General features: G+C 36.0%; 1 protein-coding gene across 5 annotated transcripts in view; it reads right to left on the reverse strand.

The window, feature by feature from the left end:
* The window catches only part of LOC103176402 (coiled-coil domain-containing protein 148), a 29,592-nt gene that overhangs the window by 3,376 nt on the left and 2,343 nt on the right, over positions 1–23,873 (reverse strand). For 3 of the 5 annotated variants that reach the window (XM_042336390.1, XM_007889902.2, XM_007889901.2), the window contains exons 2-13: positions 21,456–21,515; positions 20,094–20,215; positions 19,110–19,213; positions 17,907–17,989; positions 15,381–15,544; positions 14,723–14,818; positions 14,422–14,585; positions 11,878–12,016; positions 9,165–9,371; positions 6,148–6,288; positions 4,136–4,254; positions 830–947 (exon numbers count right to left, since the gene is read on the reverse strand). In XM_042336390.1, coding sequence (XP_042192324.1) covers positions 830–947; positions 4,136–4,254; positions 6,148–6,288; positions 9,165–9,371; positions 11,878–12,016; positions 14,422–14,585; positions 14,723–14,818; positions 15,381–15,544; positions 17,907–17,989; positions 19,110–19,213; positions 20,094–20,215; positions 21,456–21,510 — 1,512 coding nt within the window. In that variant the 5' untranslated portion in view covers positions 21,511–21,515. Of the gene's footprint in view, positions 1–829; positions 948–4,135; positions 4,255–6,147; positions 6,289–9,164; positions 9,372–11,877; positions 12,017–14,421; positions 14,586–14,722; positions 14,819–15,380; positions 15,545–17,906; positions 17,990–19,109; positions 19,214–20,093; positions 20,216–21,455; positions 21,516–22,736; positions 22,756–23,873 lie in introns of those variants that run through there. The other 2 variants (XM_007889903.2, XM_007889904.2) reach the window with 2 other exon arrangements.

Consider the following 23,873-nt stretch of genomic DNA (forward strand, 5'->3'; position numbering starts at 1 on the left):
CGACATGAAAAGCGCTATACAAATGTAATTTTGTTGTTGTTGTCTACACGTGTGCATTCTCCACCTGGAACTACCAGGGTTATAATAATATAATAATAATAATAATGCATTTGATATAACGCTTTTCACATCTTCTAGACGTCTCAAAGCGCTTCATAGAATATGCTGTAAAGTGAATTGACTGTATATTGGTGGGCGAAACACGGCAGCCAATTGTGCACAGCAGCGTCCCACAAACAGTCGTGGATTGAAAATGACCAATTTTGTTTTGGAGGGATTATTATTAGGCGTGTGGAGTAAGGAAACTTGCCCAAGGTTTCACCCTGCCTGGAATTGAACCCAGGTGTCTCGCTTGCAAAGCAAGCGCTCTAACCACTGAGCTACAGGACTCCACAAAGTGCACAAGTGTAAATAACTGATGAAATAATAACTACAAGCAGGCATTATGTTCCCCAAATGTGCAGTGTTCCTTCGATGGATCAGTTAATAAAGCCAGTGAGAGATTGAAGCATACAGATGTAAATCGTAGATTTAATCCCCCCAGTGGTGTGGGTTTGTTGATCCCACTTTAGGCCTGAAGGCAAGTCATCTGGTCACCATCACAATTTTAATTGGCACTTGGTCTAACCTTTGGACAGACCAGCAAGTGAGGAAAGCATATGGAGAATGTTACTGGCCAAAGTACAAACTAAGAGGAAAGACACTATGAAATACCAACACACTAAATTGCAGTTCTTGTATTAAAATTTCAAAATGTATCAATAAAGGAGTTTTACTGTGGCTGTTATGCAAAGTTCATGAATTTCAATCGGAGAATATAAAAGAATACTTTTTGCCAGAAAACATCCAGACGTTTTTGCCGCTCCTCTTCCTCTTTCATTTTCTGCAAAGCCATTGCTTTCTTTTCTTCAATGCGTTTCTCCAACATCTCCTGTCTATACCACACCCTAGGATTGACAACACAAAAAGCAAACTGCAGTCAGAGTTGATTCAGAATTACTCCTTGAAGCTGACTCCATTGTCATATCAATCACTAAAACTTAAACAGCTGGCAACATGGATTAATATACTACTCAAAGAAGCTTCTTAGTTTGATTGAGGTTGCCCTGTGTGCCATAAGCTATTTTATTTTCCTGCCTTCTGATATGAAAGGTTTGACAGGAGAAATTGGTTTAAAGTGGGTTGATCTGGAGATGATTGCAGTTTGAGGTAAACGTCATTGAGTAATGAAGCAAACTTTCCACTCCAAACAATTAAAAATATGAATGCAATCATTCTGACAGCATGCACAATTACCCCTTGGGACTTCCAATTCGCTTCTCACAAGATGCATTTGGATAACTGAATACAATCTATGTATTGAGTAGTTTTGACAGAGGTTACTTGATTTATTCTACAAGTGAAGAGAAGAGAATTTCTCCCATGTTCTGGCCAGCAATTCTCCAGTTAAATTCATTATGTACTTCTTAGATTTTATGGGACCTTGCTGTATGCAAATTGGCTATTGCATTTGCCTGCAGATACAGTCACTATATTTGACAGTTATTACCCGTTGAGACATTTCAACATCATAGGTTCTAAATCAAATGCAAGTATTAATACAATGTGTGTAAAGTAACAGCTTATAAGAGATTCTAAATGCACATTGGTGACTGACAAAGTGTAAGTCTACAGTGTTGCCTAAACTGTGCTTTCTCTACCAATACCCCGCTGCCAATTTTGCTGGAATCTAATGAGTTACTTGCAGCTGCTTCAGGTACCGTTCTGCTAATGACCCTGATGAATATTTGCCCGCGATTAGCATAGGATCATACACGATAGCCTTGCTCGCTTCTTGCCAATTCAGGATCATGGTCACCCCTCATGCAACACTCAGGCGCCTTCCCACTATCCTCGCGTTCCGCATAAACGCAACAGCTTCCTCTATGGCATTTACCTCAGCAGTTTGTAATTGCTTTAATCATCTTCCCTCACCACTTAGTGATTTGTGTGCGGAATTTATAGCAGGTGTTAATAGCCTCATTATTGTGCTGAGCACCTAACCTAGAAAGCAAATGTCAGATCTAACAGGCAGTGTACACTGATGGTAAGTTGTCTAATATCCATGGAGTAAATATATGTAGTATTTGTAACAAAAGCAATCCCATATATGACCCATCCAATTCAAAATTGAATCATTCTAAATTTTGAAGGTGAACCAATCCCTTAATGAAGTATAGAAATTCAAAGTCTTGAACCTACATCCTCAATCCTCTTGTGTTGACAATTCACATGTTCTCCCGGTGCCATCACATGTAGGCTTGAGGTCCATGGATAACACCCAACTCTATCTCTGCCTTTACCCTTCATTTCCAAGAACATGTATTTTTCTTATTCAAAACATCTGTACCTCATACCTCCAGCATGTTATCTACTGATACTCATTTCCACATAATTTTGTATGTATGGTCTCATTTATACTTTTTCCCTCCAAATCATTCTAATTTCAACTACTAAAATTTGGTTGAAATCTTGTTTGGCATAGAATTGTGCCTTAATAATTTCCAACTGGAGGGCCATATGGGATTGTTATTGCTACAAATATATATTTAATTCTATTACATCATGTTTTAGACAAAAACTCACATGGAACACTATCATATAGTTGATGAATTTAACACACTGAACTTACTATCAGTTTCTGGTGTTGCTCTTGTTTGATGTGCTCTGGGTGAGGGGCACTATATAAATGCAAGTTGTTGAATCATTTTTAAAGGGAAATCTTTCTATCAATCTTAAACACAACACTATGTCCAGTGCTCTGAAATACATATGCAGTGAATTCTGTAGAAGATAGTGCATCCAAATGTGTTGACTACACTAAATTATCACGGCCTTATCTCTGTCTTCTTTTTGAGCTTCTATTTAAAAGTGAAATGAGGACTATTAATGCAAACTTGCATATTCTTGACCATAATGCTAAGCTGGTTGTACTGCAAGTAATGGACAATGAAGTACAGTTTGATTGAAAGCTCATAGAAAATAAATACCTTGAGTAAGGACTATTACAAATCCTACTACTGTGACAAACACAATTATAAAAGTATGGCCTTGGGGGTTAGAGAAAATAGAAACAGAATAATGGTTCACTCTCCAATTTCAAGCGATACAGTATCATCTGTATTAGAATCCGGTTGTGACCATATACTGCGCTGTCATCAGTGAAAGCTTGGTATCAGAAAAGTATATCAGAATCAATTACTGCAAAGACTTCACAGTAAAAGCATTTAAATGAAAATGTAATAAAAATAGATCCACATTTCCTTCACACTTCCCCTTACTCATTATTTTCCATCCTTCACACTCTCTACCATGTCTAATTTTCTTTTACAATTATGCTCATTCAATTCACACTGTATCTTCACTTCCCACCCCTCCTTTCCTCCTTTTTTTCTCATATCCCTTGCACTCCACAAAATACACAGTCAATTCACTTCACAGTATTTTCTGTGAAGCATTTGAGATGTTTTAACAATGCAATAAGGCGGTACATCAATGGCAAGGATTCTTATCATTATTATACCACCTCCCACCATCTCTCTTTTCCATTATATTTTCAAAGCACTAGTTGTCAATGGGGTCCAAATTGTAGGATTCACAAAAAGAATCGTAATTAAAAAATCTTCAAGGTGTCATGGCTGATCCTCTGGAACTCCACTCATACTCTGATTCTATATATGAATCCTTGGGAGATAATTTAAACCTTCAACCAAGAACTGAGAAGTAGAATGCAGGGAATAGCTCATTCTACTCTTGCCAGCAAAATGCCTTAATTCTGACCTCACACATACACTCTCTACTGTACAAGCGTGATATATATTTCCAATGTCAGCTATCTTTGTGCCTCACAAAGATTACTTTCAACCCATCCTTATCAGCACACTGCTTGCTACTGATGGGAGGGAAGAAAAAAATAAGTGACATGAAATGTGCTGTGATTGCAATTGTGCAGTGCAACAAATGTATCTGAATTTTATCCATTATGTTTTACAACGAAGAAATATTGGCAGTTTTCAAAAGCAAGATATTAAATGGTAGAATCTGAAAAATTGCTTAATTACCACATACAGTTGGCAATTCCTTATTCCATCCTTACCTCTCCCTGTCCACGTCAGCCTGATTTGCCATAATACTTTTCAGTTCTTCCAGTCGCTTTTTGTCTCTTTGTTCAGCCTCCTCTCTCTTACGTTCTTTCTCTGTGTAGAATTGCTTAATCTAAAGAAAAAATAGATAAATCATTTAGTTCTGGTGAAGTTATGCAACTTTAATTTCATGAAAAAAATGAGGATTTTATGTCGCGCTTCTAAATGTTACATTTTTAGAACCACAGCATAAATCATTTCTTGCATGAAGCAGAAATTTATAGGATTTAGCATTACTCACAGATTAATTTAGTCCACTCAATTTGCAATCAACTGAATGATTGCTGAGTGTGTAGAGACACAGGAGATTAATAATCTAGCAAACACAAGAATCAATTGACTGTCGCAAGTATTGAACAAAATAGGAAGTAACTTCAGGAAGGATGGTGTACATCTACCTAAATGGGGTGCTAAAAAGCCAACACAAAACAGAAAAGCAGCAGTTGTGTTTCATTTAAACTAGAATTGGAGGGGGAGGGAGGGAGGAACACAGTGGGAAATAAAAGAGAACTAAGACCTGCTGGAAGTGACAAGAAAAGTTGAAATCATCATAGACCAAAAATAGTGGAATATCTAAATCAAGAGTGCAAGATAGCCAGAAATCATCAGACAGGGGGATTGGAGGATAGGGATAGGGACATGCAGAAATGAAATAACCTTAGTGTAATTGGCAGAGTAGAGGAGGGAAGAGGTGAGCAGAATTTAAATCCGCAGGGAAAAAATGTGAGTAAAAATGGAAAAAAGGAGGTATTAATGAAAAATAACAAGAAGACAAGGGAAAGGTAGGAGTGTGTTATACTACCTGTGGTGCAATGCACGGAGCACAAGGAACATAGGAGAACTGGAGGTGATATTTGGATGTACAGTAATTGCATTAACAGAAACGTGGTTACAACCTGGATATGATTGTCAAGTATATTGCAGGATACAATACATTTTGAAAGGACCAGAGAGGGGAAAAGGGAAGGAGGGATAGCAATACTGCTCAGAGACTCTATAATCTCAGTGCAAAGGAGAGAGATAAATAATGAGGGGAGATAAATAGAGATGGAATCCATCTGGCTAAAGATAAAGGATACAAAAATGACTAGCCACACTATTGGCAGTGTACTATAGGCCACCCAACGTGGAAAAGAACGAGGAGAAGAAATATGCTGAGATGCGCTAAAATAATAACAGTAATTAATGGGATTTCAGAAATCACAGGGTGCCAGACACAGCTTATATCCTTCCTGCGGTCAAAGGTCATAGAACAGAACTCCCTGCATCTTTCAACAATTTTCCTCGAAATACAGTCAGTGATGTTTTTCTGAAGGGCTAATTTTTTGTAAAAAAAAAGGGTAAAGTCTGGATGTAAATCAACCCACGTTGAGTGTTTGCTGTATGACTTGGCACATGATTCTGTCATGGTATAAATGACGCGCGACTCTTCTGACACATCATTCTACCAAAACAAGGAAAGGATTTTAGAATACTTCTTTGTGAATGTGGTGCCCTTTTAATAATAAATGATGTGTATAAAATATTTCTCTCATCACTAACAAAACAGCAATCGGAATAAATGTGTTGTTTGATGGATTCCACTCCTTCAGACCCAGATATCAAAATTGGATTATACGAATTTAGAGTCAATCTTACTGTTGCAATTGCTGCGCTTGTAAGAAAAACAACTTTCAACAAACATCACTCATGTCCTTTCTTTGAATCAATGGATCTGCCTGTTTCAGTACAACAGCACAGAGGCAGCACATTATGTGGTGCCATTGTGCAAGTTGTTATGCACGTTATGCAATGTTAACAAGTTGTTAACACCGACAGTCAACTCCCACAACTTTGGGTTCTGGTTAGTCTGGGTGTCTGGTACACACTGTATTAGCATTTTTAAATGCAACTAAAGTACAATTAACTATAGCATGAGTGAGGAAAGGTAAAACAGACAAGGCAACCAATACACTGATTTCCTTACTGTTTCTCTATCCACAGCTCTGCGATTTCTTTCTTTTTCAATTTCTTTTCTCTGCTTTTCTTCCTCCTGCTCTCTCTTCCGGGCAACAATAGCAGCTTCCAGCCGAGCTATTTCCTCTTGATGGGTCCGCATTTGCTGAACCTAAGGAAACAAAAGTTTGGCTTAATAGATGGAAATCATTTACATTTTATACAAAGCACCCTGAGCTGATCAACTTTAGAGATCCAAATAATTTTTTTTAAATACTCTTAGCGAATCCGAAACCCAGTTCACTTGACACGCTCACATAACGAATATTACTGTAGGGACTCGCATGCAATTTAAATTTAAATTTTCTATATATATGTCATGAGAATACAAGGGTTGAATTTTCCAGCACAAACATACTCGTCATCATTTTGCTGATGGCTCAGTGTTAAGTGCACAGTCTAGAGAGTCAATATGCCATACAGACCATTTAGGTTCCAGATTTGATGCTTGATCTATGCTGAGTTAGCCCAATTCAGTTAGCTCCCAGGACTTGTTACAGTAAATGGAATAAACACTCTACAATATAATAATCCTTGCATTTGATATAGCTCCTTATCACCTCTTCGAGACATCTCAAAGCGCTTCACAGAATATACTTTAAAGTGAATTGACTATATTTTGTGGGTGAGGGATAAACTCTAAACATTTAAAAAAGGTTGTTATGACTGCAACATCTGGATGGCTTAATCAGCAAACATTTTGTGGTTGGGGAACAACAACATGTTGTGGTTTGACAATGGCAAACATCCTCTGCAGAATAAAAAGCTCTGTATCTATCTTACTTTCTCATCAGTCATCAGGGAACTCTTCCATACAAAGATAACTGAATAGAGATGTCAAATATCTGCCAAGTGTACTTCAAAAATATATTGGCCATTAGTGATGGTCTTGGGAAATGAAAAAAAGTACAAATCCACGAGTCATTCCTAAAGTTCTTTCAGATGTTCTGAATTTGTTTGCTATAATGTAGTTCTAGCAGAATATGTTTAGGAAAGCACTATCTGAGCCATGAAATTCAAAATTAATTCATTTCACTGATTGGACATTGCTTCAACAGAAACATTATCAAAGCGTTCAACGGAGCTTTATATTATTAGCATGTGATGGGATGCATGTCTGACATTTCACACAAGTAAATTTCTGTTATTTCTATTCTGCTTTATATTTTCTCAGATGAACACATCCGAAACTGTTGAAGTGATGGAAAAGGATCAAATTTACTCATGTTACCAATACCACAGGTGAAGAATTGGCAAACACACTGTTTGAATCTATGAGAGGTCAACATTAATGAGGGCCGAACTTTTTGCAGAACCAAGAGCTCTGCAAGTTTCATAATTTCTTGTCATTTGATTCAAAAGTTATTTTTGCTGAAGCTAGACATTGCACATTTCTGCTCAAGAGCACCAATGCAACATCTAAATCTCCCTACAACTATATTGGAAGGTAACATTCAGACAGTCATTTTGTTAGTCAAAATACACATACAACTATTAGCAGCTATTGCTTTATTCAATGCTTTATTAAAATGTACTTCAATTCAGCATTATTCTTCAATGCTGAACTAAGTGTTGTCAAGAGGAAGCAATACTTCCCGGTGGATCGGAAGTAACTCGCTCAGTACTGCAAGAAGTAATGGAGTTTTTAAACACTTTTAGAATTCATGTTCCACAATATCATCTGCATGATATTTTGCCACAATTTAAGTTGTTTTATACACTGCACAAAGTTTTCATTCCATTAACTTGTATAAGTGCATAATTTGGATGATTTAACATGTGCCACTTTGATGAAAACATTAAGAGTGTAACGTAGGCTAATGAAAAATCTTTACAGCGGGAAATCCCATTACAAAGACTTAGCTATAAAGATCTTTAGTGATCAGAGTACATTTAACCTATTGTTGGAAGTCAATGTAGCTCATTCATTTGCAGCTACTATGTACATCCCAGTAGTTGACTCGAGAACAACAAGAACAAAGACAGAGACCCAAGAGTGGTTGGTCTGCCAGCCCTTCATCATGTTAGATGCTCTCAAAATAAGTGCATGTTAAAATGTGCCATTTCTGCTTTTATACATTTCTTCCAAAAATGTTTGATCCACATCACTCAGCAATCACAGTCGAGAATATGAGGACCCAAAAATCTCCTCTTGGGGTGAGGGGGAAAAGAAATACGTTGTGTCCTTGAGATTATGTAGGGGACTCCACAGTTAGGCAAGGAGGCCTGTTTGTAGTTAAATGGTTCATCAACAGATTTGGACATACAGATGTGTTTTCTGCCTTTAAAGACTTACACATGGCTGATTTCCCCTTCACATTGCAGCCAATTACAGCAGCTCTGGTGTCTGAAAGCGCTTCACAGATATATTGACTGTTTTTTGTGGGGGTGAAACGCGGCGATGGAAAGTCAGACACATTCTGTATAAATAGATTATCCAATGTCTTAATCTCTTATTCAGGACCTGAAGACACGAATTTGGCTTTCCACTCTATCTGAAATGTCAACAAAATCCTTCAGGCACTAAACTGACTGCAGAAAATTTCACCTTAAAATATAGTTAGTGTGATCCCACATTCTAAGTAATAAACACAAACATGGATCATATTTGTTTTAAATATTAGATATATTTCTTATGCTTATACCTAATATTTAAACCAAATATGATCCAAAATTTTTTTTACAAGCAATTCATCGAAATAACGCAATTGCAAACCCAAAACATAAAATATAACTCAGCCTTCACCTCTATTTAATCACTGTCATTATGCAGGCTTGGCGCTGAAGATGCAATTCTGTGAGCATTCAAATAACACAAATCATCGCCGTTCCAGTCACTGGGGTAGAGATGATGAATGGAAAAGCAGAGAGAGGCGAAGCAGATAGGCACAGAAGAGAGAATCAAACTACTTTAAAATTCATCCATAAAATATACATTATTCTTTTTGCGTTTTGTGATGTCTCAATGAATCATGGTTTTTTGCTCACCTTGTGTTTTAATTCAGCACAGATTTCCTGCTGCTTCCTGCGGTTATTTACCAGGATCACCTCAGCCTCATGTCTAAAACATGCTTCCGTAAGTGTCATGGTTGCGTTCATCAGCAGGTCCTTCCTGTCTCGAGTCCAGCCCCGAATCAAAACCCTCTGATGCTCCTGGTTAAACCGATATTGGTCCCATAACCTCCCGTGATCAACCTGAAATAATAACTTGTTTGTCATTTAAAAGAGCTGTTTTACTTGTGTGCTCATCAAGATGGGAATTAAAAAAAATGTTTCCACCTTTCCAAACAATTATTCCATTTGACCTTTTGTAGTGAAACTCAAATTCTGACAGCCTGACAGGTATGGAAACCCACAGGGAATAAAGGGGGGGGGGGGGTCACATCCAAATCAATTGACAGTTAAAGACAGGTTTGGATTATAATTTTCAGCAATATTATAATATCACCAGTAATAATCACCACATTACCTATTTTTCTACCATCATACAGTATATTCTGTGAAGCGCTTTGAGACGTCTAGAAGACATGAAAAGCATTATATCAAATGCAAGGATTATTATTATTACCATCATCATTATTCAAGAAAGAGAGAGAAAAACAACTTTTATCCAACAAATCTGAAGTGAATTCAAACCAGTGTTCCAGATTTTTAGTAGTGTAGAATCTTTTGTTTAAAGTTTTATTGCAAAATGTATTCAGATTTTGGTGAGATTCTGGCAGGTTGGTAAAACATTACTTTAGACCACTATTTGATATCCACTGCTAAACAGTGAATCAAAGAAAAAGGTTCTAATTTGCATTTATATTCAAAATAAATGTCATCTTCATGTAGTTGGGAATGGTCTGTGTTAAGTTGATAGGTGCTTAGGTCAAGCAGAATGCAATTATGGACAGCAGTAAAACAAAATCCTTTTTTGTGTATTTATCCATGCAATAAGCATTTAATAAACATCAGCAGAAAATCATGGCATGGAATAATATAAATATGCATATGGTCCCCTGAAAGATAAGTATAAGGAGTGGTAAATTCACACTAATGGAATAGGGGGCTCATAGCAACAACAACAACAACAAGATTCCATTTATAGAGCGCCTTTCACGTCAGGAGGACGTCCCAAGGCGCTGCACAGTTGGGTCATGACCGAGCAGGGGGGAAATGGTCAGGGTGAGGGGAGGGAAGGGAGGGAGAGAGGAGGGGGGAAATGGTCAGGGTGAGGGGAGGGAAGGGAGGGAGCGAGGAGGAGGAAGAGAGTCGAGAGGGGAGCTGAAGGCACGGTCAAAGAGAAAGGTTTTGAGACCGGCCTTGAAGGAGGAAAGGGAGGAAGCAGGGCTGAGATTGAGAAATAGACAGATTTTTAGAAGAAAGAGAGAGAAGTTCACATTGCATCTATTCCGATTGTATCTGCCCTTGGAGTGATGGATGACTTTGTTGCAAAAGTAGAAATGTTCTCTTCCCTAACATGGAAATCCCTCACGTGGAAGAAAACACATTTTAATATCTGTATAGAAAAATATATTTAAATTTTTGTCCAGCACCTTGGGACACCTTCCCAACATGAAAGGCGCTAGACAAATGTAATCTTGTTGTTGTTATTAAAAAAAATCTATCTACAGCTTCTTGAGAGGAATTTTCATGACTTTAGCTAAACTCAAGGAAAAATATCAAAACTAAATCTGCTTACGAGTTCTCTATGCAATAATTTATATTTAGCAACTTTCACATCGCAAGGTTTTCTCAAAGTGTTTGACTTTGAGACAACAGCTGGGGACCTGAGCTGAGGGTGGGTGCCGAAGGGAGTGGGGAGGGGAAAGATGACGGAAAGAGCGATCAAAGAGGGATGTATTGAGACGGGCCTTGAACGACAGAAGGGAGAGAGCGAGTTGAAGGGACTTCAGGATGGAGTTACAAAGAGCAAAGACAGAATGACTGAAAGCCCACCGATTAATGGTGGGGCAGATAGTGCAGGATCACAAGTTCTATTCGCAAAATATGACATTCAAATACTTTTTGCAATATGATGTATCACTAAAAGTTATAAAAACAGTTTGCAATTTTACCAGCTATTAATGGCGAATAAATTACAATCTGAATTCAGATTTTTTGGGTGACTCAAAAAAAATGTTTCATAATCCATGTTAATATAATTTCCAAAACTATATATATTACTGTAGTGACAAATAATTGTTGATAAGTGATAATGTACAACAATAATTTTCAAGCTACAATCCAGTGTGGGTACATTGTTATAATCTATGCCAATATATAAGAAGTTTTGCTAAAAATATAGAATAATATCTACCTTTACAATCCTTCAATTTAGGCTTCAGTTATTTTAAATGAGACACCAATATTCACAAATATGTCTCAGAAACAAAATAAATAGTTTGGTATATACCAGTAGACATTCAGATAAATGCCAATTTTTTCCACAAACTGCTGAAGAAGGCACAATTTTGTTATTTTTGCAATTTGTAACCGTTACTGGTCAAATAGTGATTTGTAAACAAAATTTATCATGTGAGTAGCAGATCCAATGATAATACAACTGATGATATGTTATCTGATAGTTATTTTTAAATGGAAAAACAGCAATCATTTTGTTAAGCTGAACATATTTTGCTTAGCTTAACAAATGCTATTTTTCCATTAACACTTTGAAAGCTTGAGCATGCCTCTGCATTACAAACACTGGACTGACCAGAGCGTGCTTGGATTTGTCTGGCAACAGCCTCTGCAGCATATCCATATAAAGCTGGTTGCGATTCTGAACCTCAGGGGAGTACACCTCTACAATGACTCGGAAAATCCAGTGATCATTTTCACTCCATTCACAATTCCTGAAAAAAAGTAAAATGTCAGTTACTGCAAAGCTAATCTTTGATGATTTTGTTTTGCTTTTGCTTACAAACAATCTTTCATTTAAGAACAAATTAGATAGATTTCTGTTAGGAAATAATATTTCGGGATATAATATATAGTTTGGGACACGACAGGTCAAGCGACAACCAGGATGGTGAAAGGTGAACTGAATGGAACTTGGTCTTCTTTTGCCTAACAAATTCTTTTGTTCTTAGGTTTTTCCAAGAAACATCAAATCCATTTTCTCAAGCATTGTTTCCACAGGGTAATTAAAATTAATTAATTTAATTACCTGACTCAAAATGTGCAGGTTTCATCCCTTCCCTACAGCCAATTTCATTGAGAGAAAAAATAATTGGGATTCAAAAAGTGACTCACATGCAACTGCATAGTTGCACTTCATCTTAGATTGAATTGAATACCCTTCACATTTCATTGCTGCTACTTCCCTCTATGAAATAAGCTGTTTCTTTTTTCTTATTGCAGTATAAAGGAAAAATAGAGGTCTTAATTTGCTTCATATTTGCAGAGACAAACAAATGAATTTAAACATTTCTGGATTTTTTTTTAGTCGATTGTGTTGTCCTCTGGCAGGGCGAAACCGTAGGCAAGTTTCTTTCCTCCACATGCATCTGTTTACCTGGCAGTAAGTAAGAACCTGGTTGTTAGTCAAAGCGAAAGATGCATCACTTTCTGGGGGGTAATAATAGTTCAATATTATCAGTTAGGATTTTCTGGATGACAAGATGACACCAGACTTGTTTTGAGGGGCAAGTAATGTCTCCGGACTGCCACATTGTATGAATGTAGATGGATCAACAAACTTTACAGAGTCTCCATACTATGAACAAATAGACTTTACAGACTCTCCATGCTATAATCAGAATGCGATCCAATCAAGGCTAGGTAATCAAAAAATCCAATTACAATAATCATTTGCCATTGATACTGTAACAGCCTCTGAAAGATTATAGCTGCTGAAGTATAAAAAAGTAAATGAAATCTGAAATCAATATTGCTTCAGAGTAATATGTTGAACTAACATATTAAATATAAAGCTGATTCATTTATTTTATTTAACAAATAAATCTAAAACATTATGGTGGAAGGCATTTTATTTGGAATACTTTTATTTGAAGGTTTCCTTCTCATTGAATATCTGCAAAATTATTTAACTACCCCCACATGCTACTCTTGTTACCAGGTCTAATAAATGTTACTTGTTACTGTACTAGCTTTGCCTCTTACCAAAATTGTGTATTGTCACAACAGAAAGACACATCTTGTACATCTTTGTTGTAGGATAATTGGGGGTAGAATTGGACCAAATGGAGTACTCAAGAACCATCAAAGCTCTTCAATTTATTATCAGGTTTCACACTAGGCAAGAGTGTGGTTCCACACAATACAGCATTACTTTGTGGAATATTATCTATGTGTTCAAGACTCTAAGGGAACAAATCTTCAGTACTTTCATTTGGAATCATTTAGACTGTTATAAAAGCAAGATGGGAAACCAGTATCAGATGATCAATATTTTAATATCTATTTAATGGCATAACTAGCTAAGATACCTTTACAATTTACAGAGGAAATTGCTATGATCATGTGCTAAATTTGATTAATAGCAATTAAGATACTACAATCTATCCTTGTGATTATTGTCATTATAATTATAAATCACAATAATTGCAAAATTAGAGAAATAAGAAACACTGCTCATTTCTTTTATTTTAGTTTTTTCAAAAATACTCAACCTTTTTCAGTTTGAAGTTTAGCTGTTTGCCAATAAAATTGGCTCTATATACAAACATCAGAAGTACAGTGATGCAAATGTATTTCATTACTACTATAGTGAAGAATCTTAATTGTCGATGTGGAAATAGATGTTGGAAAACCACGGCATCTGAATTAGCAATATCAGCTAATAAATATAGCTGTAAAACTCGATAGGGGTAAGAGTTTGCTTTGCATTTTTTTAGAAAACATGATTAGAGATATATCTATTCCAATTCCTATTAGTTGAAGGCATAATACAAAAATGGAATGTTGCTTTCTTTAGAAAAACAGGCTGAACATCTCTGTGAAATCAACTTCAGGTGATCTTTTGTGACAAGACCACACTATAAACAGCTGCGTAAGTAAGCCTTTCCACTAAAATTGAATATGACAGGTAATAAATTATGCCAAAATAGGAAAACATGCCTTTTCCCCTTATCTATTGACAGTTTGAAACAAAGTTTTTTATTTACTTTTCTTTCTAAAATTATTATTTAAAACAAATTAAAACAGTATATGTATTGTTCCATCACAGTCACATGAATGCTGATATTTATGCAGCAGAAAAAAATATACAGACTTCAATTATACGAATAACCTTTACCTGTCTGTCACCTTGAGCCACTCACCGATGTCCTCTAGTTGGGATCTGTACTTTTCATTGAGGTTCTGGAACTCATTCAAGATTGTAGCCTTCAGGTCCGGATATGGACATCGAAAATGCTCAATTTCTTCTGGAATTTCATTCAGTTGAGGAGGAAAATCTTCCTGCACATATGGAAAAGCAAAATAAAATGAAAAATTAGCACTGGGAGAATTCCAGTTTAAAATAGTGATATAAATGAGAATAATTACCAACAGTAACAATGATGTTGATCACTCTGATTGTTTTTCCTTCTCTTTACCTCAATTTTAAAATCCTTAATTTGTTCTTCCAAAATGAGAATCTCTTGTCCAAGCTTGTCCATTATAAGTTTTTGTTGACTTTTTACACTTTCCACCTTGTTGAACGCAAAAAGTATGAAAAGTCATGAAGAAATAACAAAACATTCATGGCTGTGAAAAGTCAGAGATAAATGATTATCCACCAGTTTCTGCTGAATCAAGATATGACGATTTACAATCATTTTCAGGAAGCATGGTTTGAAAAACATTGGCTCAAATAACCTTTTTATTCTTTTTAACTGATAATATTTTTATGGCCATTTCCTCTCTCAACTTTTTCCTTGTTCTTCTGTTCAGTATTCACTCATTTACTTTCCAGCAAGAATCAACAAATATTCGGCTGCAAAATACAGTCACTACACTTTACAGTAAATCCATGAAAATTAAATACTTATGTAAGCACCCCAGTTATTTCCCTAGGACATTATTGTATTAGAAGTTGTAAAATGTTTTTTGTGGAAACAATGGGAATTGAAAAAAAACATGAAGTATCCATTGGTGAACATCTAACAATAACTTTAGTGTAAGGAAAGATTGGATAATAATTGTCACAAATAGATTACATGGCATAATATAATGAGGATTATTATTATTGTTATAAAACAGGAAGTTCCATACCTCTTGCAGGATCTGGTTTGAATTTATTTTCTGTATTTGGTGAGGTTGTCCCATGCCACAATTCTGATGTTCAAATAGCCTTTTCTTCAGGTCTTCCATTAGCTGCCAGATGGGATCCACTGTAGCTGTTTTGAAGACTTCTTGGTCTCCAAACAACAACATACCTTAGATTAGACAGATAGAAACAAAATCCTTGAAACCGCTAAATATTATACAGTATGCACTTCAGCAAAAGTCATAAAATAGAACAAGTAGCCATTCTGCATCCACTATCATGACTATTTGGAGACATAAATTGGCTGCAACATTCACCGAGTCATTACACTTTACAGTAAACCCTGCGAAGTACTTTGAAACGTCTTCTCAACTTTATAAAATGCAAGGATTTTTGTTGGTATGAACATGAAGAATAAAATTCAGGACAACAACAACAAGATTGCATTTATAGAGCGCCTTTCACGTCGAGAGGACGTCCCAAGGGGCTGGACAGTTGGGTCGCGACCGAGCAGGGGGGAAATGGTCAGGGGGAGGGAAGGGAGGGAGCGAGGACAACAACAACAACAACAACAAGATTCCATTTATAAAGCGCCTTTCACGTCAGGAGGACGTCCCAAGGTGCTGCACAGTTGGGTCATGACCCGAGCAGGGGGGAAATGGTCAGGGTGAGGGGAGGGAGCGAGGAGGGGGAAAATGGTCAGGGTGAGGGGAGGGATGGGAGGGAGCGAGAAGGGGGAAGAGAGTCGAGGGGGAGCTGAAGGCACAGTGAATTAGGAGGCAAAATTATATTTGATTTTGCATTTTGCCAAAAATACACTTTAGCACTCCATACTGCAGCGTTCGGCAGGCATTTTGTGGTCGACATTGATTAATGTGCTCTCCAGGGGCTGTTGATCTACAGTATTTATTACAGATTGTATAACTGTAGTACTATAAAATATCTCACTCTGCTGTGGACTATTGATGATATAGCTAAATAATGTGAATGATATTCAATGTGTTTTTTTGCATTTTCTTTTTACTCAAAACACTTCAAACTCTTTCAAAACACTTCAGATTCTTCAAATTTAGCCTTGGGAGGAAATCACTATGATATTGTGCTCCATCATAAAAATCCATATCCTCTCGGCAGTCCTGCAGTTCACCTATCCTCAAGCAAAGCTTGGTGGAAATCTATTTAAATTAGAAAATGACTATAATCTGTCACTAAGCATCATTGAGTAGTTTCACTGAAATTGTGCCTGTGTTACCTAGATACACAATCCAGATACACAATCCTGTGCACCCAAGAGCAGATCAACAACAACAAAATTATATTTATACTGTTTCGCGCCATTCACGTCGGAAGGATATCCCAGGGCTCTGAAAGAACCCAATTCTTAGGTCAATAAGAATGTAGAGTGCTGTTGAAAGCAGTTTTTGTACATGAACGCACTTTGAAATCATACTCCAAGGTAGTGTTGGAGGTGCCATCCTTCAGATGAGGTGTTAAACTGAGGTCGTCTGCTTGTTCAGGTGGATGTTATAATAATAATCCTTGCATTTGATATAGTGCTTTTCACGTCTTCTAGACGTCCCAAAGCGCTTCACAGAACATACTGTAACGTGAATTGACTATATTTGTGGGCGAACGCAGCAGCCAACTGCGCACAGCAATGTCCCACAAACAGTCATGGATTGAAAATTACCAATTTATTATTGTTTTTTTTTGGAGGGATTATGTTATAAATCCTATTCAAAAAGCGAAGGGAGTTTTCCTATGTCCTGGAGGTACAATTGGTCATTCATTTCCTGGCTATTTGTGAGACGTTTCTTTGTGCAAATTGGCTGTCACATTCGTCTACAAGTATTGTTTAAAAAAATTACAATTACAATTTTACAAATACATAGTCACTACACTTTACAGAAAATCCTTAAAAGTAACATTTTGTTGACACGATAAAGCACTATATCAAATGCAATGATGATTATTGTTATGTATTACAATTGCTTGTTCTTTTACTCAGTGAAAGTATTTGCATTCTGCAACTGGGTATTCTCTCTTTTCAGTGATGTATTTAAAATGGATTGTATCCAGTAAAACTGGCCGACAGTGTTCCATTTTAAACAAAGCAGGCAAAAGACAGCATTTCAGGAAAACAGCTGGTTTTAATACATCAAAGCAACATGAAGTAAATACTTGGAGATATGATAACATCAAACATTATTTCTCTGGCTCTCTCAGGAAGCTTGCAGGCATATCTAGCAGACTCATGCATCAAAATGTATTCCTCTGTTGCTTCAGACTGAGTGGAAAAGATCCTGAGCTGTAATACAATCTAATTACACATTCATTAGTTTTGTGAATTTGGTTTGTTTACCAATTGTGCATAAACATTTATATGAGGCAAGTAGGAAATATCTAAAGAGTACAAACCATGGTAAAGATGCAACTTACTTTAAGAAAAAAATATGTTGAACTATTTTAACAATTTTATGAATCAAAAAACATGAAGCCAGCATTTTAAACAAGTTACAAATCATACATACCATAATCTTTCATTTCAGTAATGAATGAATCGTCGATGCTCGCAGATTCAAGTAATTTGTGTACCTCTGATTCTACTTTTTGTCTATTAGAAAAAGTATATTTACTAATATGAATAGTTAAGAATACAGAGTATTTATTTTATAGCAGATTTTTTTTAAATTCCACCCTTCAATTTTCTGTGCGTTGGTGTTGGCTGCCCTCAGATATCTCATTCAAGTGGCCATTCTTCATTTGTGAGCACAGACAGTGAGATAGGATATTCCATCATAAAGGACATCACAGCTGATCCTAAACTCATTGAACATCTACATCAATCCCTAACTAATTCTTTCCTTTCCTAATCCAGGTCTGCTGAGAACCATTGAATCAATTCAACTGGTACCAGGGTTGAGATCACCGTTGGATATTAAATAATACTTTGAAAAATGTTTCTGTTCTTTCCGAACTTGCCTCATCTTTCGTCTTCCCGACTAATATCTTCCAATCAAGACGGTAGCAGATAGTTTCTTTACAATGACCCTCCATGAGGCTAGATGATCTGAATGATCATAGGTATATTTGGTGGAGGATGAACAAGTTCATGTTTCTTCTTATCCTGCTATTTCAAGGAACTAAGAAAAGGAGTCTGAAAGACAATGATCTCAGAACTACGGAAGACAGATTTAAGGCAGAGATAGCCTGGATCTCAAACTCACAACCTGATTGTTTCCTTTGATAAGCTGAAGTCCCATGCCAACATTGAAATATGGTACTTTATGAAAGACATTAATAATAGTTACTCTTAGTTTAGAGCTATAACACATGTTGCAACGTCAAAAAGATAATGCAGATCTACATCATTTATCAAACTAACTAACCACATTGGGTAAGTCATTGGGTAATTGCACAAGGCATACGAGTCTGAATCCTACTTCAAAGATTTCAACTTGGTGAGAAAAAACTTTGTGACTAGTGCAGCTTATTAATTTTTAAACAGCAAAACAATTTCTGGATAACTTATGGTTCCATTTCAGCTTTCAGGACTCAGAGTGATGACGGACAATGCAATGAAACACTAAACTGAAACCCAATTTCACAGCATTGTGGTTACTACGGATGGAGACATAGATCTTTGACAAAAGGACTTGTGTGAATCAATGAACAATTCATTAAAGAATGAATTGATGGTCATATAAAGAGCATGCACAGATGTTAATTCGTACCTGCTTTCCACCAATTTCTGTAGTTCAGGCCACCATACATGGCGATGCTGCTTAATCAGTGAATTATCTTTGTTCCTTTTTGCAGCTTGAAAGGTTTTTTTAATCTGTGTTTATAACCATGAATTGAAAACAGTAAAATAGCAAAACAGTCAAGTTTGCAAAATGTTAAGTCATATATTGTTATAAACACATACTGTTACACTGGCGGACAGTCCTGTTCTGCTTGGTATGTTTTCTACACATTTGAGTTTGCGTATTGTGATTAACAAAAGACTGAATAATGTTATATCCAGTGCTGCCGGATTTCAAGTGCCTCGGCGATGCTGGATTTTTTAACATCTTTTTCTTATTCTTGAAATTGTAAATGCCTTCAGAACAGTCTGGAAGTGTTTGCAAGTGTTTATAAGGGAAGTTCCCCTATTTTTATAGTATGTATAATGTTATAACTCCGATGGATTATGACATTAAGCAGATTCAACTGCATTTAATTCTGAAAGTCAGTTTCTAATTTAAACATTTCATCATTGAAAGAACCACTCGCAAGTTATAAAATGGGGCTACATTTAGGAATGTAGCCTCCAATACTTGGTGGACATTAGTAAATTGGACGCAGAACAGATCTGACATGTGCCTCATCTGGCAATGGAAATGAAAATAAGCTTTTGCACTTTTATTTGATTCCAGCTTCAAGTGATCTCATCTCTAAGGTAAACAACAATGTAATATACTATTTGTATGACTCGTGCTGCAATGGTGGTTTAGTTTTGTTTTGCTGGTGGTATGGGTGACATCAGCCAGAATGGTTTGTAGAATTGAAGCATGAACACTGCCCATTCTTTGTTTGTTTTCCCCTGGGAACTTGCTATGTGGAGAGAATCAGAACTACTTTTTATTAAAACACTATATATAATTAGTTACAGAATACACTATCTAATGGATTCTATGATTCTACTTTGCTACCGCCTTTGCACAGACTAGTTTTACCTTGAGCTCGATATCATGAGATGCCAGCTTTTTGGCTTCAGCGAGGGCCTGTAGCTGCTGATAGTCAACTGGTTTGAATTTCGGGTGTTTGAGACCATATTTCATCCGAATTATGAGCTTTTCTGCAAATTACACAAATAGAAAGATATCAAAATGCACACTCAAAGTTCAATAACATAATAAAAAGAATATAGTGTATCTCCAGATGAAATGTAATTCAGTACAGTAATTGATGAAATAATTTCTATTACACTATATTTTCAAATTTAATTTGTACCATCATGAAACCTATCTGAGCTTTAGATGTTTTACTGGGTTTTTGGTAAGATTCACTGCATAATCTGACCCACTGGTGCAATCAGAATCCAAATTCTTCTAGTTGAAAGAATAAATACATCATTAACTTAGTTTCCCTTGGGCTTTGAAAAGTATGTTGACTTAAAGGATATGGTAACAGACACTGACATTAGCCTTTCATGAAATCTATTTTACAGTGGTTTCATTTAGATTTCAGAAACATGAAAAGACTAAGTTGTCAGTTAATAAAAGTGTTTAATGTTTAACATTAGTTCTTACAAATGTAGTTGGAACAGAATACTCCAATGACTAATTTTATTCAATTTCTCTGTCCATGCATAATTGTTTTGAAATATCAACATCATCAAGCAATCAACAAGTAGTTTTTCATGGGCTGGTTTAAAATGATACATTGCAGACTTATAGCAGTGTTAAAGAGTTTGCAAGCACTGTCTTGCTCGAGGCTGACTTTTAGTTAGGCTTCAATACGCTGTCCCACAGCGTGATGAGATGCAGGTCTGCAGTAATGATTCACCATACAGAGCTACACATCCAATCACTCCAGCAAAAAATAGGAACAAATCTACAGAAATGGAGTGAGGGCAGGAAACATTCCATTAATGCTATAGATCTTACTGTTTACAGAAGCTCATTCACATGCTCGATAAATGCTATAGGTAATAGTTTTGATACGCTTTCACTGAAAGCAGAGAAGATGAAGGAGTACCATTGACTCCCAGATGTGCCAACCTTTCATAACTAGACAAACCACAAATTACCCTTTAAATAGCAGGTCTTTGAGGACATCAAGTGAAGGGGAGATAGACTGCAACTTCTTCCTGGATTGCATTACAAGTACCACTAACTTAGGGAATTAAGCAATTTAGCTGTATGAATAAAAGTACCAAAACCTTTTTAATTTTTTAGAAACTAAGCATATCAGAAGTTTAAAAGGACATGAATGTTAATTATGCAATAAAACAAACTCACTTCAATCCGACTACTCTCACATAACAAACAGAACAGTAAAATAATGCTACAACAGAAAGTCTTATCGTTAAATACCTGTGTCTTCTGTTCTGTAGTTTGTGACAAACATTCTAAGATCTCTTCCACTCATTGCTCCTAAAAGGTAGTAAATGCATATTTTACCAAAAAGAAACACAAGGTGCTTTAAATTGTATTCTGATAATTAGAGTACTGCAGTGCCTCCCCAAAAAATCAATATTGTATCTGTCTCAGACATTGCCTATAACAGACACTCATGAAATTGCAGTTTCCATTCACATCATGAATAGCAACAAACGCATTTGAAGGTAATACTTACAACCTCCTTAATAACAATAATATTAATGCATGCATTTGATATCTCATCGTTGAGATGTCGCAACGCAACTCAGACTGTATTTTGTGGGCAAAACCTACTTATTTAAATTGATTATTATCATTTCAATTTTGAATCCAGTGCACTACAGTAATACTGCACAATCCATGCATAAACAGTAAGCATAATTAACATTGTCAAGAAAGAAAAAAATAGCAAAACACCAACAGATCAAGCCCAGTAAAACACCAGCTGGTGGATGTCGATGGCTTTTTGTTCAAACATGTCACCAAAATACCCATTGGGAGAAATTCCACTTTGGTCTAGATTTACTCCATGTTGTATTTCAGAGCGTCCAAAATTCAGCAAATTGTTGAATTTAGTCCTAACTTTGAAGTTGTTTTTCTGTAGTTCTTAAGTAAAACTTACACACAAAAAAGCTTCAAAATTAAAGCTGCATTTAATAATATACCAAATTCTGGATACCTAAAATCCTACATTATAGAAGAAGTCTCAACTCAGATAGAATTTCTCTCCGCAGGTTTACAAAAAAGATTCAAGTATTTTTTGTCATACTGTGATTATTGACATTCTGGTGGATTTGAATTAAAAACAGTTATTATTCTAATATACTTATTTATTAAGCAATAATATTTTCAGTCATAATGATTATATGCAAAGTGTGACTGTGCTGTTTATTTTGTTTTGAGGCGAAGTGGAGCATTAACGTAAACACTGGTTTGGTTATGTTGTCTGCCTTTGAATCCATTATGTCTTCAATAGATATTTTAAATGCAAAGCTACATGAAGATTCAATGCTCCTGTGTACTCCACGTGGTTATGCAGGTTCTATTACCCAACCTATTATTTGACTCATTCCAGTGAAATCAATTGAATAGTAGTGTGTAGAATGTAAAACCTGTCTGTACACAATGTGGCGTTACATTGTTTGTTACACTTTTTTTCTCTTGTAGGGAAGGGGAAACCAACAAAAGAAAGACAGACATGTAGAGAAAACCAACCAGCTTTACAGATCAATCCACATCAGCCAGTGAAATAGCTTTCTTTTTAAACAGAAACTTTGTCACTCAAAAGACATCAAAATCCTGAAAAGATATAATACAAATCAATTCCCTCTAGACACCAATATTATTAAAAACATTTTGCATAAAAGAAGAAAAACCAAGATAGTGAGCAGTGATCACTGCAATTCACTATTGCTATGGACCTGATTTTCTGATGTTTTGATGGAATAGGATAACACATATAGATTCATAAATAGTCATTAGGACTTCAACTCTCAGAACTGTATCCACAGATGTCAGGAAAGACTTCAATCGGTACTTTGCCATTAAAAGAAGCATTACAATTGCTTCAAAATAAGCAGATTTCTGAGGCTCAGATTCTTAACTAGTTCATCCACAAAATTGGAAAGTTGTGTTTCATGAAAATGAAGGCAATCGGGCAAGTATAATAATCTTCCTGTGAGGCTGATATAAATGATAGAAATTAGTGAATCACTGGTACTATAACAAATTCCTCAAAAAACCTTCAAAAATGGCATCAACAAAACATTAGTAAAACATTTTATCAATGTCAATGCACAGCAGAATTTCTCTGACTCATTGTGAAGGTATTCACAATATATTCAACTCATTGGAGTTCACGGCATGCATACATTTTTCACTTGAGAAATAATTGAGATAATGCAATGTTGCCACTTCAATAAATATCATTTCAAGAGCTTGTCTGGCACTGCATTGTACTGTAAACTGGTAGAACCTGAGCTCCTATACATCATTCCTCATATGCCAAGTGTATGATTTCAGCTGTGATATTAGGCATAGCACTGAGTAAAATGGGACACTTCCTTAAATGGAGAAAGTGATTATTAGAGCAGCTACTTACAGATTGACATGAAGGTTGATCATAGTTGGTTGAGATAATGACACATTCAGAAGGAAATAAGAATGCAAGCAAAATAATTTGAAAACAGGAAGCAAAGAATTTATTCAAATACAGATGAATATAACTGTGATATTGTGCAAGAGATTATTTTCCTGAATGTAATGTAATTACATTAGCAGGATGTGTAAGCGTTTTTTCTGGCAAACATAGCACCTTACATTCAGCAGACAGTTTATTTGCAAGCCTATCTA

The sequence above is a fragment of the Callorhinchus milii genome, unplaced genomic scaffold (assembly GCF_018977255.1).
Source record: "Callorhinchus milii isolate IMCB2004 unplaced genomic scaffold, IMCB_Cmil_1.0 Scaffold6, whole genome shotgun sequence".
Classification (NCBI taxonomy): Eukaryota; Metazoa; Chordata; class Chondrichthyes; order Chimaeriformes; family Callorhinchidae; genus Callorhinchus; species Callorhinchus milii.